Here is a 15,283-nt window from a genome sequence, read left to right on the forward strand (position 1 = left end):
TAGATCACTCTCCATAAAATGTTGTGGATCTGCAAAGATTCAAAGCCGTAACAACACTAGAATGCCTGGCATAACACCGTGGTGGCTTACAGAACATTTCCCCTACTTTACCTACTTTTCTCTGTGCAACTGTAGTGACGTTAACATCCCCTTTCACAGACAAGAAAACTAAGACCCAAAGATGTTTTTCTGGATGCACCGTTAACATCAGGCAAGCTTGGCCTTGAATTTAGCCTTGTCATTCCCAAGTTCCAGGCTCTGTTCCTGGCACCAGAGCAGTGTCTCCCTCGGGTGTGTGTGATGCGGGGATGCATGGCTCTGGCTGGCCTCAGGTCTGCGCAGAGCCATCTAGTCTCATTCATGAAAACTGGGAGTAGTAATATCACAGCCCTCACAAGACTGTTGTGAGAATTAAATAAAACAGTATAAATGAAAACACTTGGCAAAGTCACGAACTGCTATGCAAACATTAGACATTACTAGAATGAGGATTAACTTGGGAAAGAATCTAGGTTTTAAACAAGTACATAGAACCTAATACATATTTGCATATGATCTGCCATGCTTATTGTCTTCTGGAGTGTTTGAGGTTAAAGAGCATTTAGGGAGGGGCCAGATGGGTTGACTTACTTTGCTGCCATGTGGAAAGTCTTGTTTTCAATGCCCTGAATGTTTCTGAGCACTTTGCACTTGTTTGGCCAAGATAAGAGAAAACCTGGAGGATTTGATGTTAGATGACCAATTCATTATCCCTCTGGGGGCGGAAACTCTCACACCCGTCCTTCATCTGAGTTGTGACTTGTGTTTTTCCAGACCGAACGTTCATCGTCCACCCTCCCGAGGACCGAGTGGTAATTAAGGGGACGACGGCCACGCTGCGCTGTGGGGCCATGCACGACCCCCGGATTTCGCTCAGGTTGGTCCAGTCAGTTACAATGCTTGGGATTCGTTAATATGCTGTGAGCTTATGAAGTGAAGTTGAGATGAGAAGGAAGAATTTGGAGAACTTTGATTTCAGCTGCAGATCCCTGATTACAGCATCTTATAGTCATGGGCTCTGTCATTAATCACACAAATCCCATTTTCCACCCCAGCCTTATGTATTATTTACAGTGAGCTATGTTCCACTTCATGACTTCAATACAGCGTTTCATGATTTTTTCTGCCAAGGTTAATACACTATCTTTAAAACGTACTTGTCAGAGGCTGATACTTAATGAGAGAAAAATCCAGAGGGATCGAATAGGATTTCAGCAGTGTTTACATGGGGGCTGTTTGGTACTCAAGAGGGTTTTTCTTTACGCCAAGGATAGTTTCATTGTGAAATGAGGAGCGAGGGAAACCTGCACACGGAAGAAAGCCAACCACAGTACCTAACACACTTAGCAGAAAATACATACAAAGAAGGAAATTAGAGGACTTGAGGATTTTCTAAAGGAATTGCAACATCCTGTCTTTGAATTCGGACTGAGGGAGTAACAATGAAAAATGTGACACTTCGGGTGAATGCATGGTAGCAGACAGGTGGCTGTCAGTGGTGAGCTTTTTTCCAAAGAGCAACCACTTTCAGAATAGTTTTTGATTTTCAGAATCAGCCTTGAAAATAAATCAAAAAAGAAAAATCCAATCATCGTAGTATTTTTCACTCTGGCTGTAGCCCAAAAAGCATGCAGTTAGCCAAATTGGTGGATTCGAGGTGCCTTCCTGCTTTCTGGGACATTTTGTTCTGAGCAGAGGGGATGGCTTTGACACATACGTCATTAACTGGATTCGAAGACTGAGCCATTCTTTCACTCTTCTTGAGCAGGTGTTTGGCAAATCATAAATTTCCATATCTCCACCTGGTTCTCTAGAATTTCCCAGGGCTCAAAAACCAAACTTTGTTGAGTTACAAGGATGCTGAATGCAAAACAAAACAAACAAAAACTAGCAAGTTAAAGATTACCTGAGAATCCTTGGGGGCTTTCCTAAGAGATAAGTGTCATGCCTGGAAAAGAATTCATTCCTGTCTAAATGATTTGGAATATGATTTCAACTAAGTCAGGTTTTTTTGCGACTCTGAGAGCTCAAAAAGAGTCCCCTTGGATCTCTGTGGTTTTCTTGTAGCTTTTTGTATGTGATTAAATTGGAGACCCCTTCCTGAGAAGGAACTGGATTATTCACTCTTGGGCACCCCTCGTCCCAGGGTTTCTCTGTCCCAAGGAGCACCAGGCCCTACATGACAATTGCAGCTGAACGCTGCACCCCAGAGTGAGCAATTTATTCATTTCCTTCTTGTGGAGTCAGTCCTGTTCTGTCTCAAAGTAATTTCAGATAAGTAGTTTATAAATGTCTGTGTTCTTTGAATATGATGGCTTTAAAGAGCTGGGTACATTTTGGAAACTTGATCACTTTCATCCCATCTAACAGTGAGTAGTGGCCCTGCCCGTTGACATCTAAAGACAGGACAGGCTCTTAATTGATTATATATTTGAAAAGAAAAATGTGCTAAAATTTCCATAGATAAAGATTAAATGAGAAAGAAATGCAATTTTAAGGATCGTCTACCAGAATGGTTGGATTTTAAGAAAATATATTTAGGGGGTGTGATTTTTTTTTTTTTTTTTTTTAAGAGTTGGGTAATTCTACTCTGGGGATTTTTAAACAATTGCTGCTTCCTGTCCAGACAACACTCTTATCTTCCAGGAACATTCTGGGGCAGGAATGTTAGGTGCAGTTTTATTAGGTGACAGGTATACAGATGATGCTACACACCCCATCTCTAAAACGTAAGCTCAGACAGATGTTGCCAGTCATTTTCATGGTCCTTTTCTTAACTTCAGCATCTATTTTTGTATTATCTGTTTCTTCTTTTCTTTTTTTAGGTATAATTCACATACTGTAAAATTCACCATTTTAAAGAGCACAATTCAGTGGTTTTAGTATATTCACAAGGTTGTCAGTTGCTTGCTTTTTAACAAATAAGAAGGACCAGTGATTCTGTCCTTATGGGTTTCGTAACTCAAGACTTTTGCTTGGCCCACAGCTACATTTGGAGGAAGGACAATGTGGTCATCACTCCATCTAGCAGTTCTAGAATTGTGGTGGAGAAGGATGGGTCCCTTCTTATTAGCCAGACATGGTCAGGTGACATCGGTGACTATACCTGCGAAATTATATCTGAAGGAGGGAATGATTCCAGAACAGCCCGGCTGGAAGTGATGTGAGTACTTCAATGTTTGGTGTTAATCAGTTCTTAATTATCTGTATTTCTGCATTCAGCCAGCACTCTGTGACTAAGTGACTACCACTTAACATGTATGATGCCCAGGTGTGTCCTAAGTCAGCAGTCAGAGACCAGCATGTCATGCCACATAGCCATGTCCGTTGACAGGTTTTTTTGCTTTTTGTAAAACTTCAAAATCAAAATGTGTCATCCTTGGTGTAGACAGTCTGATTGTTGGTTTTCATCCCCATTGAGCTTTGTGTCATGTTTCCTCCATTGACACCTTATCCCGACAGGCTGTTTACCACGCTGCATTTAAGTGCCAGTAAGTTCATTTTTCCATTAATGCCCATCAGAGCTTCCAATCAGTGAAAAATGCCAGGGTCAGCCCACAAAGGTGAATGCCAGCTAGACTCCGAGTTCAAGGTAAGTTGGTCCCTGCTGCCTCTCCATGGGAAAATAGATACTTTCCATTAAGTCTTTTGAAATCCTCAAAACAGCAAGCGGCTGCCCATTACTTCCAATCCAGACCCTCTTTGGGGGCCTAGAGAGCCCGGGTGGGAAACCACCGCTCTCCTCCGTCTTCCTCTCTCTCTTCCTCAACTCCCTCTTTATTCATGGAGCAGGAAACCAAAATGCCTGCTGACAAATTTTATTTTTCTGACATGTATTTATTTACTTTTTAAAAGTTGTGCCTTCTCAAATATTCCTGGAGCACGTGAGTACAAAAATAAAACCTGAAAATAAAGAATCAAAGCTGAGCAGTTGTCAGGGCCCCCACCGCCTCCAGAGGCACATGCCAACCCATCCGTCCCTGGCTGACGTTTGACATGCTGGGCCATTAGAAAAAGGCAATTTTGAGAAATTTTTCTTACTGGACTCTGCCCACCTTCATCCAGGAAAGACTCTATACAAAAATCATTCCCTAAAAATAGAATTTGAACACTTTGAGTACAAAGGCCATGTCTCATTTATCTTTGAATCCCTAGACTCCAGCCGAGGGGATTAAAAGTGGAAAAAATGTTTGCAGGTGCTGAGCATGTGGCCTCCTGTGTTTGTTGCAGGTGTGTGTGAATGAGTGAACAAACAAACTGCTTTCCTGTAGCCTCTGTTTGTGGAATGTAAAAGGTTAATGATGTGTAGCAGCCAGTCCAGAAAGCCCTGTTGTATCTTCAGTACCTGAAAAAATATTCCATTCCACCTCTTGCTCTGTCTCTCTCCAGGATGGCTCCTTGTTCTCTTTCGACATTAGTCACCTGTTGGGAGCAAAGGTCACCCTAGTTAGTCATGAAGCCACAGGAGTCCTTGTGGCTCCAGAGGACCAGCTGCAAGGCTGCCACACAAATGGTTCTCCAGCTTTGGGAATGTGCCTGGGAGGAATGTCCCCCACCCCCTGCCTACAGGCATCAGAGCCCCTGCCCCTGGCTCTGCCTGCCCTTCCCGTGGGCCTCAGCCATCTGCTGCCCCTGTGGCTTGGCTTGTGTCTTCTGCCGGCTTTACCCAAATCCTTGAGATTCAGCTGCAGGATCACTTCCTGCCATTGTGACGCCAGGATGCCTCCCGCGGTTCTTCCCCGCACCTGGCCCACCCTGCCTCTTCACGTTGGGTACCCTGGGGTGGGTGAGCTCATCCTCAGGTTCCTCCTCCTCCTGAGGGAGAAGCATCTGATGACACAGGTCTGCATTTGAGTGAGTGCCTGACACGGTGTTCAGTACACAATAGGTGCTCAATGAGTATACGTGGGTCGGTTGGCTGGTTGGATGCATGGCTGGATGAGTGAATGTGCGTATGTCAGGGCCACTGGCAGCCCCTCCTAGCACCCCACCTTTGGTGCTGGTGTGCCCTTGGCACCCCCTGGGTAAACGCACGGGCCCACGTAGCTCTGTCCAAAGCCTGGCGGTCAGTGCCTGAAAGCCCTTGTCCAGCTCTGCTCCTGCCTCTCCTCCTGCCTTCCATATCTCAGGTTGAGGACTATTTTTTTTTTTCATTTTGATAACATTGGAGGACATGGCAAGTGAATTCATATAATCTATTGTGCTATTCACATTTTTAAAACTACCTTTGAGAACTCTTAGATCATCCATCGTTGGTATCAAATAAATAAGTGTTAGCAGTTCATAAAGACTCTGTCAGCAGAAGCCAAATTGCATACTTCCAATAAAGCATTCTTTTTATTCTGCACAATTTTTATGTTCTACTGATTTACATATCTTCCCTACTATTTGCTTATTTGATTTCCTCTAAGTAAAATACATTTTTCAGCAAATGTTGCTGTATGTATAAAATAATAGGCTTTCTGTAATGGTAAAACACCTCATCGCTAAATATAGAAATATTTGCAGATTTGTGATTCAAACCAATTTAGGTACAACTGGTTACAGAACTGATTTGGAAGACGATTGTTCCTTGTGACTTGTTAGTGTAATGAACTCTGCTGCCCCAGATCTGAATGGATGGGGAAAGTTGTAGGCTCTTTTGTGACATGTCTTTAGATCCAAATAGGACTTGACTCTACAACATCAGTAATGACAATAGTAATGATAATACTAATAATCCACGATCACAGGGCATTCTGGGCTTCTCTGAGAACTTTCAAATCGAGCTCAGTAACATTTCCATGTTTTACTCAGATGACCAAAAAAAAAAAAAAGGACAAGAAAAAAATCTCATATTGCAGAAGGGCCTGAGAGGTACTTATAGCTAAACAATGTCCTTCAGAAAAGCCTGAAAGCCTTTTCTCCCCTTGCCTCTCCACTTCAGTTAAAAGCTACTTTGTTAAATATAGAAATTAGGAGCATTAGAAGTGAAATTTTCAAAAATAGACCATCTGTAGGATTGTTCTCATGTTTGTTTGCTCCATGGCAAGTGCTTCAGCACTACATTTTGTCTCGTTTAAGCCAGGTTGAAGGGGCAACCCCTCGACCCCACCTCGCACCCATGACAGTCACAGCAGGGCTGCAGAGCCACCCATGGGCAAGGTTGGGCGGGAGGCCCTGCCCACCTCTTACTCCTTGTGTGACTTTGGGCCGGTCACCTCACCTCTCAGCCTCGGTTTTCTCAACTCGTAAACTGAGCATCGCATTGTGTCCCCTAAAGGACTATCATGAGGGTTGCGTGAACGAGTGTTTGTAAACCTGGCGTGAAACCCAGCTGAGGATGGGCATGCGGTTGTTTCCGTCTTACGCAAGAATGCCTTTCCTCCCGTCATCAACAGCCTCCTGGGGCCGGGACGTTTCTCTCTCCTTTACCCTGCTTTATTCCTGCCCATGTTCATATGGCCGTCTGACGCTGGACGCTGGATGTGTCTGCTTGGTGCTGAGCCCTCGGTGCCTGGAGCCGCGCCAGGAGTATAGCAGGGCCCAGTAAGTGTCTGAGTGAGCCTCACTCCACTCTCTGAGTAAACATGGGGCGCTGCGCTGTGCACCACTGAGAAGGACTAATTTATGAGGGCTCTGCCTTAATCCCCTCCCTGAGAGAAGAGGCTTCTAAAATTCCAGATGGTTCCATGATGCATCGCGTAAATTAACAGCACAGTTCATCATAAAATGCTGATCACCCCTCGTTTTAGTGTAACGTCTTTCCTACCAGTGTGCTGGTGCCACAAGGGCAGGAGCTGGTCTCTGGGATGACTCCATATCCCCCCAAAGCATCTTGCTGCATTGAGCACACCAGAGAGACCAGGCTCCTGAGGCTTTATGGATTGATTAATTGTTAAATCATTTAAAGACCCAATTAGCATTGCATCTCTCCTCCTGAAATCAGAGACCAACTCTCATGAGCCTGGAGTACAGAGAAAACCCAATTTACGGAGCTGACCTTCTGAAGACTCGGATCCTGAGGCAGTCAGAGAGGTTTCTTTCAATAAAACCACTTCTGACAAAGCCATAATAAGGAGTGAACAATTTAATACGTTTCCCAGAGTTATCAAGCCCCCATCATCTTCATCCTCAGAGTGAAGTCAGAGAAGATGGGTTTGACCAAGTCATCATTTGTGCATTAAAGGGGCAATGCTTTTTATATAGAAAAATACTTATCTGATCCTCTTCTGCCAGAGCAATTCCCCCCCTGCAGCCACAATTTTACCAATTGCTCTCTCCTGAGTCTTTGTCTAAACTGTTTTCCTCACACACGGCTCACTTAATCTCCTTCCCGTACAGTCCAGGTTTTTGTTATTTTGTTATTTTTCATTTCTGATATTATTGTAGTATGATTTGCCTGATGGTGATCCCCCCACCCCCATTCTCTTGAAATTACAAAGTGACTCAGCGCTGGGCTTCTTTCCATTGTTCTGTAGGACCTTTCATTTGTCACCCTGTCTGCATATCACTGTCTGTGAGTCACTCTGCTGATCATTTATCTCCTTTCAAAGTTGGCAGAGAAATGCCTAGATGCAATCTATTCCCATCAGATAAGATTTTCTGAAATGGATTCAGAATATATTAAGGCCTCATTTATCTGTTATTGATGGGTTAGTCAAGGATTTCACAAAGCTTAATTTTCCAGATAACCAAAACGTATCGTTTAAAGAAATGGTTTGTATTTCCAGCATAAGGCATACCTTGTTTTATTGCACTTTGCAGATACTGTGTTTTTAATGAATCGAAGGTTGCGGCAACCCTGTGTTGAGCAGATCTGTTGGTGCCATTTTCCCAACAGAATGTGCACACTTCATTCTCTGTGTCACATTTTGGGAATTCTCACGATATTTCAAATTTTTTCATTATTTTTATATCTATTATGGGGATCTGTGATCAGTGATCTTTAATGTTGCTATTATAATTGTTTTGGGGCATCACATACTGTGCCCATATAAGGCGGTGAAATTAATCAGTCAATGTTGTATATGTGCTGACTGCTCCATCAACTGGCCATTCCCCCATCTTTCTCTCTCTCCTGGGGCATCCCTATTTCCTGAGACGTAACAATATTGAAATTAAGCGAATTAATGACCCTACAGTGGCCTCTAAGTGTTCAAGTGAAAAGAAGAGTCACATGCATGTCCCTCACTTTAAATCAAAAGCTAGAAATGATTAAGCTAGGGAGGAAGGCATGTTGAAACCCAAGATAGGCCAAAAGCTGGGCCTGTTTCACCAACCGCTTAGCCAAGTTGTGAATGCAAAGGAGAAGTTCTTGAAGGAAACTGAAAGTGCTACCCTAGTGAACACACAGATGATAAGAAAGTGAAACAGCCTTATTGCTGATATGGATAAAATGAGTGGTCTGGATAGAAGATCAAACCAGCCACAACATTCTATTGAGCCAAAGCCTAATTTAGAACAAGGTCCTACTCTCTTCAATTCTGTGAAAGCTGAGGTGAGGTGAGGAAGCTGCAGAAGAACAGTTGGAAACTAGCAGATGTTGATTCATAAGGTTTAAGGAAAGAAGCTATCTCCATAACATAAAAGTGCAAGGTGAAACAGTGAGTGCTGAGGTAGAAGCTGAAGTGATTTATCCAGAAGATCTTACTAAGATCACTGATAAAAGTGGCTACACTAAACAACAGATTCTCAGTCTAGACAAATGCCTTCTGTTGGAAGAAGATGCCATCTAGGATCTTCATAGCTAGAGTGAAGTTAATGCCTGGCTTCAAAGCTTCAAAAGACAAGCTAACTCTCTGGTTAGGGGTTAATGCAGCTGGTGGCTTTAAGTGGAAGCCAATGTTTATTTACCATTCTGAAATTCCTAAATCCTAGGGCTCTTCAGAATTATGCTAAATCTACTCTATCTGTGCTCTACAAATGGAATAACAAAGCCTGGATGGCAGCACATCTATTTACAGCATGGTTTACTGAATATTTTAAACCTACTGTTGAGACCTACTGCTCAGAAAAAAGATTCCTTTCAAAACATTACTGCTTATTAACAATGCACCTAGTCACCCAAGAGCACAAATGGAGATGTTCAAGGAGATTAATGTTGTTTTCATGCCTGTTAACACAGCATCCGCCCTGTAGCCCATGGATCAAGGAGTAATGTTGACTTTCAAGTCTTATTATTTACAAAATACATATTGTAAGGCTACAGCTGCCATAAACGGTGATTCCGCTGATGGATCTGGGCAAAGTAAATGGGAAACCTTTTAGAAAGGATTCACCATTCTGAGTGCCATTAAGAATATTCATGATTTGAGGAGGAGGTAAAAATATCAAAATTAACAGGAGTTTGGAAGAAGTTGATTCCAACCTTCATGGATGACCTTGAGGGGTTCAAGACTTCAGAGGAGAAAATAACTGCAGATCTGGTAGAAATAGCAAGAGAACTAGGATTAGAAGTGGAGCCTAAAGATGTGACTGAATTGCTAGAATCTCATGATAAAATTTTAACGGATGAGGAGTTGCTTCTTATGGATGAGCAAAGAAAGTGGTTTCTTGAGATGGAATCTATTCCTAGTGAAGATGCTGTGAACATTGTTGCAATGACAAGAATGGATTTAGAATATTACATAAATTTAGTTGATAAAGCAGCAGGAGGGTTTGAGAGAATTGGCTCCACTTTTGAAAGAAGTTCTACTGTGGGTAAAATGCTATCAGACAGCATTGCATGTTACAGAAAAGGAAGAGTCAATTGATGCAGCACACTTCATTGTTGTCTTATTTTAAGAAACTGCCACAGCCACCTAAACCTTAGCAACCACCACCCTGACCAGTTAGCAGCTGTCAACATCGAGGAACACTCTCCACCTGCAAAAAGATTACAACCCACTGAAAGCTCAGGTGGTTATTAGCATCTTTTAGCAATAAAGTATTTTCAATTAAGGTATGTATCTTTTTTAATACATAACACTATTGCACACTTAAAAGAGTACCGGATGGTGTAAACAAAACTTTCATATGCACAGGGAAACCAAAAGATCTGTGTGCCTTTCTCTATTGTGATATTTGCTTTATTGTGGTGGTCTGGAACTGAACCCGCATTCTCTGTGACACACCTCTGTATTAAAAGCTTCTTTGCATCACTAAACAGGTAATACTGAACACAGGAGATATTGCAGAGGGGATGCTCACATAGGGTAGGCACTGGGAGTAGTGAAAAGTCTAAATTTCCCTCCAACTTTGAGACCCGTGATGTGTGTAAAAATCATCACACTGGATATGAGTCTGAGCCAGCGAGGTAGACATTCTCGGCGGTGCTAGATGAGGGCTTCGCACCTGTCTGTGCATCACGGACACTGGTGGCCTTGGCCCCACAGGGCTGGGAGGTCTTAGTTCCTACACTCAGTGTCTCAAGGCTGCTTTGCTTTTTAAGTTCTTAAGTATTTGCTTTTAATCTTTTAAAGAATCTTTTTAATCCCTTTGTCTCAGGCTCTTAACTGCCACTTTTGCTATTCATTGTGCCTGCTTCTGGCAGACCCTGTTGCCTTCTCATCAATTGCTTTGATCTGCAGGGAAAAGGGAAATGAGAACCCCCTTCCCCCAGCCCAGATGCACACCCTGAGTGGGAGTGAGCAGGCTCTGAGAGAGGACAGAGGGACACAGGAGTGTATACCAGGGATCTTAGGAGCTCACATCTGGGTGGCAGACGTTGCTTGGTTAGTGGCCTCTGTTTAAGATAGTATGACAGGGCTACAGTCTACAAAGCCCCAAGAGCAAGGCTGCCACTCAGCTGTGAGACGGGCCATTTCTGCGTGCACTAGCATCTTAGCCTAAGAGAAGCCTGATCTGAAACAAGGGTAAGATTTCACTGTGGGAAAAATAAACTTAAAATTTAGAATAGGATCAAGCATAACCCACTCAGGGTCGGGTCATAAGAAAAAGTTTGCAGAGACGTAGCTTCTCAGGGACCACAGGTCAGACACTCCTGTTGTCCGACAAGAGCCCGTTCATGTCACATATGATGGTCACCAGGACAAGATGTTGCTTTTGCAAAGTGTGTGCACCCTTTCTCTCTTATCTCGCCTGGCTTCTTTGAGCCTCTGACCCATTGTTAGCCTTATGATCTGTTTTCCCTCCCGACTGTTACAGGTTATTACCTGCTGGTTGTACGATCTCTTGGTACCATTTCCAGTGAGCTGCCCTTGGGGTCCCAGTGCCAGCCCTGGAAAGTCAGTGTCAAAAAGATAACCCAGAAATTGTGAACAGGGACTCCTCCCTGGTCCCTCTGGTCAGGTGAACCACACCTTTCCTTGGCCCTGCCCGTCGTCTCTTCTCTTGCCTGCTCCACAGCCCAGTGCAAACCTGCATTCCTACCATTCTCATGGCCCAGACATCCCGCCAGTCTTACCCACGCCCTTAGCAGGCCACTCACCTTCGTCATCCTGCCTGAGCTCGAGTTGCCACCCCTGGGAGAGCCTGCCCTCCCTCTCCACTCACCCAGACCCCTCCCAGCCACTCCATCCCCACCTCACCACTAGGCCTGCCCCCTGCAGCCCTGCTCTGGATTCCAGACCACTCCATGGTCCACTCCTAGATTTCTGGGGCCTCGTATTGTCCTGGCCTCTGTATGGCCTTGTACCCCTCCTTGGCTTGTCAGCTGTGGGAGGGCAGGACTGTGATGGCAGGTTGGGCCAGCATCACTGCATCGAGTCACATGGTTGGTCTTTCCAGCAAGGCTAGACCCCATCCTGGACCAGTCCAGGCCTCCACCCTGAGTCACCTCATGAGCATAAACTCAGCTGTGGCTGGAGAGGCCCATCATAAGTGACAAAAACAGTTCTGTCATTCAGGAAATTCCAAGGGTTCAGAAGCTCCATCCCAGACCAGATGAATTCTTTATGATACTACAGCCTTATCTTGATATATCATTCTAAGTTTATTCTTGGTTTGTTTTCAGGTGGGGCTATTGCAACAGCTTTGATTTGGTTTCAGACCAAACCAATTCAGATTGGGGGAAAAAATATTAATAGGAAATAGAGCTTGGGAGAAGTAGAATAAACATTTTTATCCTGGAATTTTGTTTATATTGTTCTTCATTGGAAATCTAATGGAGATTTGGTTATTAGAGAACTCAAGTAGAAATAACAGCTTTTTCTTAATTCACAACTAAGGAAAAAACAAGACAGCATTTCAGACTCAAGTTGGTTCTTTATTGTACTAAGGTATAATATAGTTGCAGTCCACATTAGAAATACTAGTGTATTTACGAATAGTACACACAGATTAGCTATGTTTCTTAGGCAGCTGAAAGCACGAAACAGCTTAATAAATTTCAAAGTATAATGAGTACAATTTTTAAATTAAAAATATCAAGTATAATTATGGCTTTTTGTTCTGACCTGTTTGGTTCAGCAATAATTGATGTCTAAGAGACCAAAAGCTGGTTAGCGGGTGAGGTGGGTCAGCTCCACATCCCCTTTCCCTAACGCTGCCTGGGAAGCTGCAGAAGGGGCAGCCATCCGGAACAGCCACGGAGCAGGGTCCTGCTCCCAGATTCCTGAGGTGTGAGGTTAAATACTGGGCTTGGGCAGCTTATGACGTTAAGGTTGCAGACTCATCACTGGTAGAAACTATGCAGTAGGGTTTTGTAGCTTTGTCACCAGTAAATCCCAGTAAAAACCCTTTTTATTAGTAATGTCTTTTCAGAATTTATTTGCTTTAATTACATTTCCATTTTATAGCCTTGCTGATGTGTTATTTACCATTTCCACGGGATTTTAGCTAGTGTTTTCACCACATTTCCTTTAAGTGCTTCCCCGAAATCCCTGTATTCTACCGGAAGATAGAATGGCAACATAACCTCACGCTGTCAATAAATGAGGCAACTGTTGTCTAAGAATGCACATGGGCATTTTCTCTGCAACTCCAAACGGCTAGTGTTAGAAACTTTCATACTGAGTCACAGCTACCAGGCCCTTTCCTGTGTCTATGGTTTATTGCATTTCCATGACCAGCTTGTAGTTGTAAAACCAAACTGTTGACAAGTTCTCTCAATTAAGTAATATGTGTGTGAAAATCTGCATCCTTCCACCCCCATTTAAGTGACAGTGTCATTAGTTGCTTTGATACCTAACATAGGGATTAAATACAATTGTGAAATTTGAAATTCAGAAAACAAAATAATACTGTAAGGAGTGGAAGTGGGTTTTGTTTGTTTTTTGGGGGGAGGGGGGCTAGTAATTGTGTTTGGGCATATTTTAACATTCTTCATGTTCAAAACATTCCACACCAGGACTGTGCATGTCAGGACTCAGGCTAACCGTCGATTCTGACATGCATTTTCTTCTTTCTCCTTTTCATTCCTTTTATTCAAGTGAACTGCCTCATTCACCTCAGAACCTCCTGGCCAGCCCAAATTCTTCCCACAGCCACGCCGTGATGCTCTCTTGGGTTCGGCCCTTTGATGGAAACAGTCCTATTCTCTATTACATTGTGGAGCTGTCTGAAAACAGTAAGTAGCGAAACAAAACTGTCACCATAGACCATAATCAGATTTCTTTGTGTGCCCTTAATGTCCTTAACCTTTACTTCTGGCTCAGACCCAAAACAACTAGTAAAATGTTATGATGCTTTATGTACGGAGTTTCAAACGAAAAACATGGCTCACGATTTAGAGAAGAGAAGGGCAATGTGGGTCTGGGAGAGGGAAGACGTGAACCAGTTGGTGGGGCTCTTATGGGAGTGTGGATGTGGGGCCAGTGATGGCCGTGCCCGTGGGGTTACCCCTAGGGTGACCTTGAGATGGGTTGATAATGCCTCCCACTGGGGCTGACTCCAGAGTTAACCACCAGCACAGCTCACACCTGGGGGATGTTTTCTCCGGCGCAGCCATGGTGCTAAGCATTCAGTGGGACTTTTCTTTCCTCGCCTTCCTCAACCTCTCAGCCCCATTTAGCGCCGTCCTTCAAACCTCCATCGCCAAACACGCCTTCCTGGGACAGCCCTGCAGCCTTGGCCTTCCTCGCCTCCCCGGCCATTCTTCCCCCCACTTCCCGGTCACGGTGCCCACTCCTCTCTGCCCTCCCTGGAATCTCCTCCCAGGAAATCTCACATGTCCCCATGATCCTAAGTGGCATTGCTTCCTTGACGACTCTCACGTTGGTACCTTTACCCCAGACCTCCAGGATCGCATGGAACCCAGTGACTTGACATCTCTATCTGGTTGTCTCACAGACATCTCAAACTTAACTTCTTTAAACTGCATCTTTTGATGTTTTTTAACCCAAACCCTGTCCTCACCTCACTACTGCAGTCGTTCTTACCTCCGTGACCAACACCCTGGGTTCCTGCATGTCCCCAGCTGGGAGCCCAGGGAGAGTCCTCAGTCCGTTTCCCCAGAGCCCAGCCCCACACCCACCGCATCAGCGGCCCATCCACCGTGTTCTGGGATACACTGGGTCTTGCTCCCTTCTCTCTCTCTGACCTCCATTATCTCTTACCAGCACAATTGTGGTCACCTTCCAACTAGCCCTGCTTCTATGTTTGCCCTCTTCCAAACTGTCGTCTGCACAAGCTGCAGCCCTGATCTTAGAATACAACTGGACTAGACTGCCCTGTATAAACCCTGTGTGGGTTCCCGCTGCATCCTGGTCACTGTGCAGCCATGGCTCACCCCAGGCCACGGTGGCTTCACGGTGACTCCCTGAATGGGCTGGGTTTCCCATCTCAGGGCCTGTTCCCTCACCTGGAATGCTCACAGGGCCAGATGGCCATCCCTCATGATTACCCACTACCTGCTCAGAGAAGCTCTCCAGCACGCCACCTTGAACTATCCTTTCCACACCTGAGGGGGATCCTCTCTTCATTATCTCGTCCTTTATTCCAGGTGAGAGCCTCCTTCCTGGGCCTCCTCCCCTCAGACTCCCCCAAGGCAGAACTGGCCAGACCGCAAGCTGCTTGTCTCCTACATCAGTCACCTTCATTTGGCCTATGGTTTGTCTCACGATGGCGCTGCCATTGCAGACAGGTTCCTGTTTTCTGGACAGCTAGGAGTGGTGCTTTCTCAGTGTTCCCTCCCCTGAAACCCAACTGTATTTGGTGACACTCCCGTGTACTCCTGCACTGCTCACTTCTGTAGGCAGAAACACTCGAGGTTCTGCTACCATCCTTCCCAAGCTCACGCCGACCCGTAACTCTTCCTGTTGTTATTGACGTAACTGACTTTATTTCCCCTAATTATCCCTTATACTTCCTCTTCCTCTGCTAG

The 15,283-nt window shown here is 44.5% G+C and overlaps 1 protein-coding gene across 1 annotated transcript in view; it reads left to right on the plus strand.

The window, feature by feature from the left end:
• Positions 1 to 15,283, plus strand: part of SDK1 (sidekick cell adhesion molecule 1) — an 858,579-nt gene that overhangs the window by 628,002 nt on the left and 215,294 nt on the right. The window contains 3 exon segments of the mRNA XM_045541236.1: positions 814 to 916; positions 3,026 to 3,202; positions 13,392 to 13,528. Of these exon segments, the coding sequence (XP_045397192.1) occupies positions 814 to 916; positions 3,026 to 3,202; positions 13,392 to 13,528 (417 nt within the window).

Source organism: Lemur catta, chromosome 2, assembly GCF_020740605.2.
Source record: "Lemur catta isolate mLemCat1 chromosome 2, mLemCat1.pri, whole genome shotgun sequence".
NCBI lineage: Eukaryota > Metazoa > Chordata > Mammalia > Primates > Lemuridae > Lemur > Lemur catta.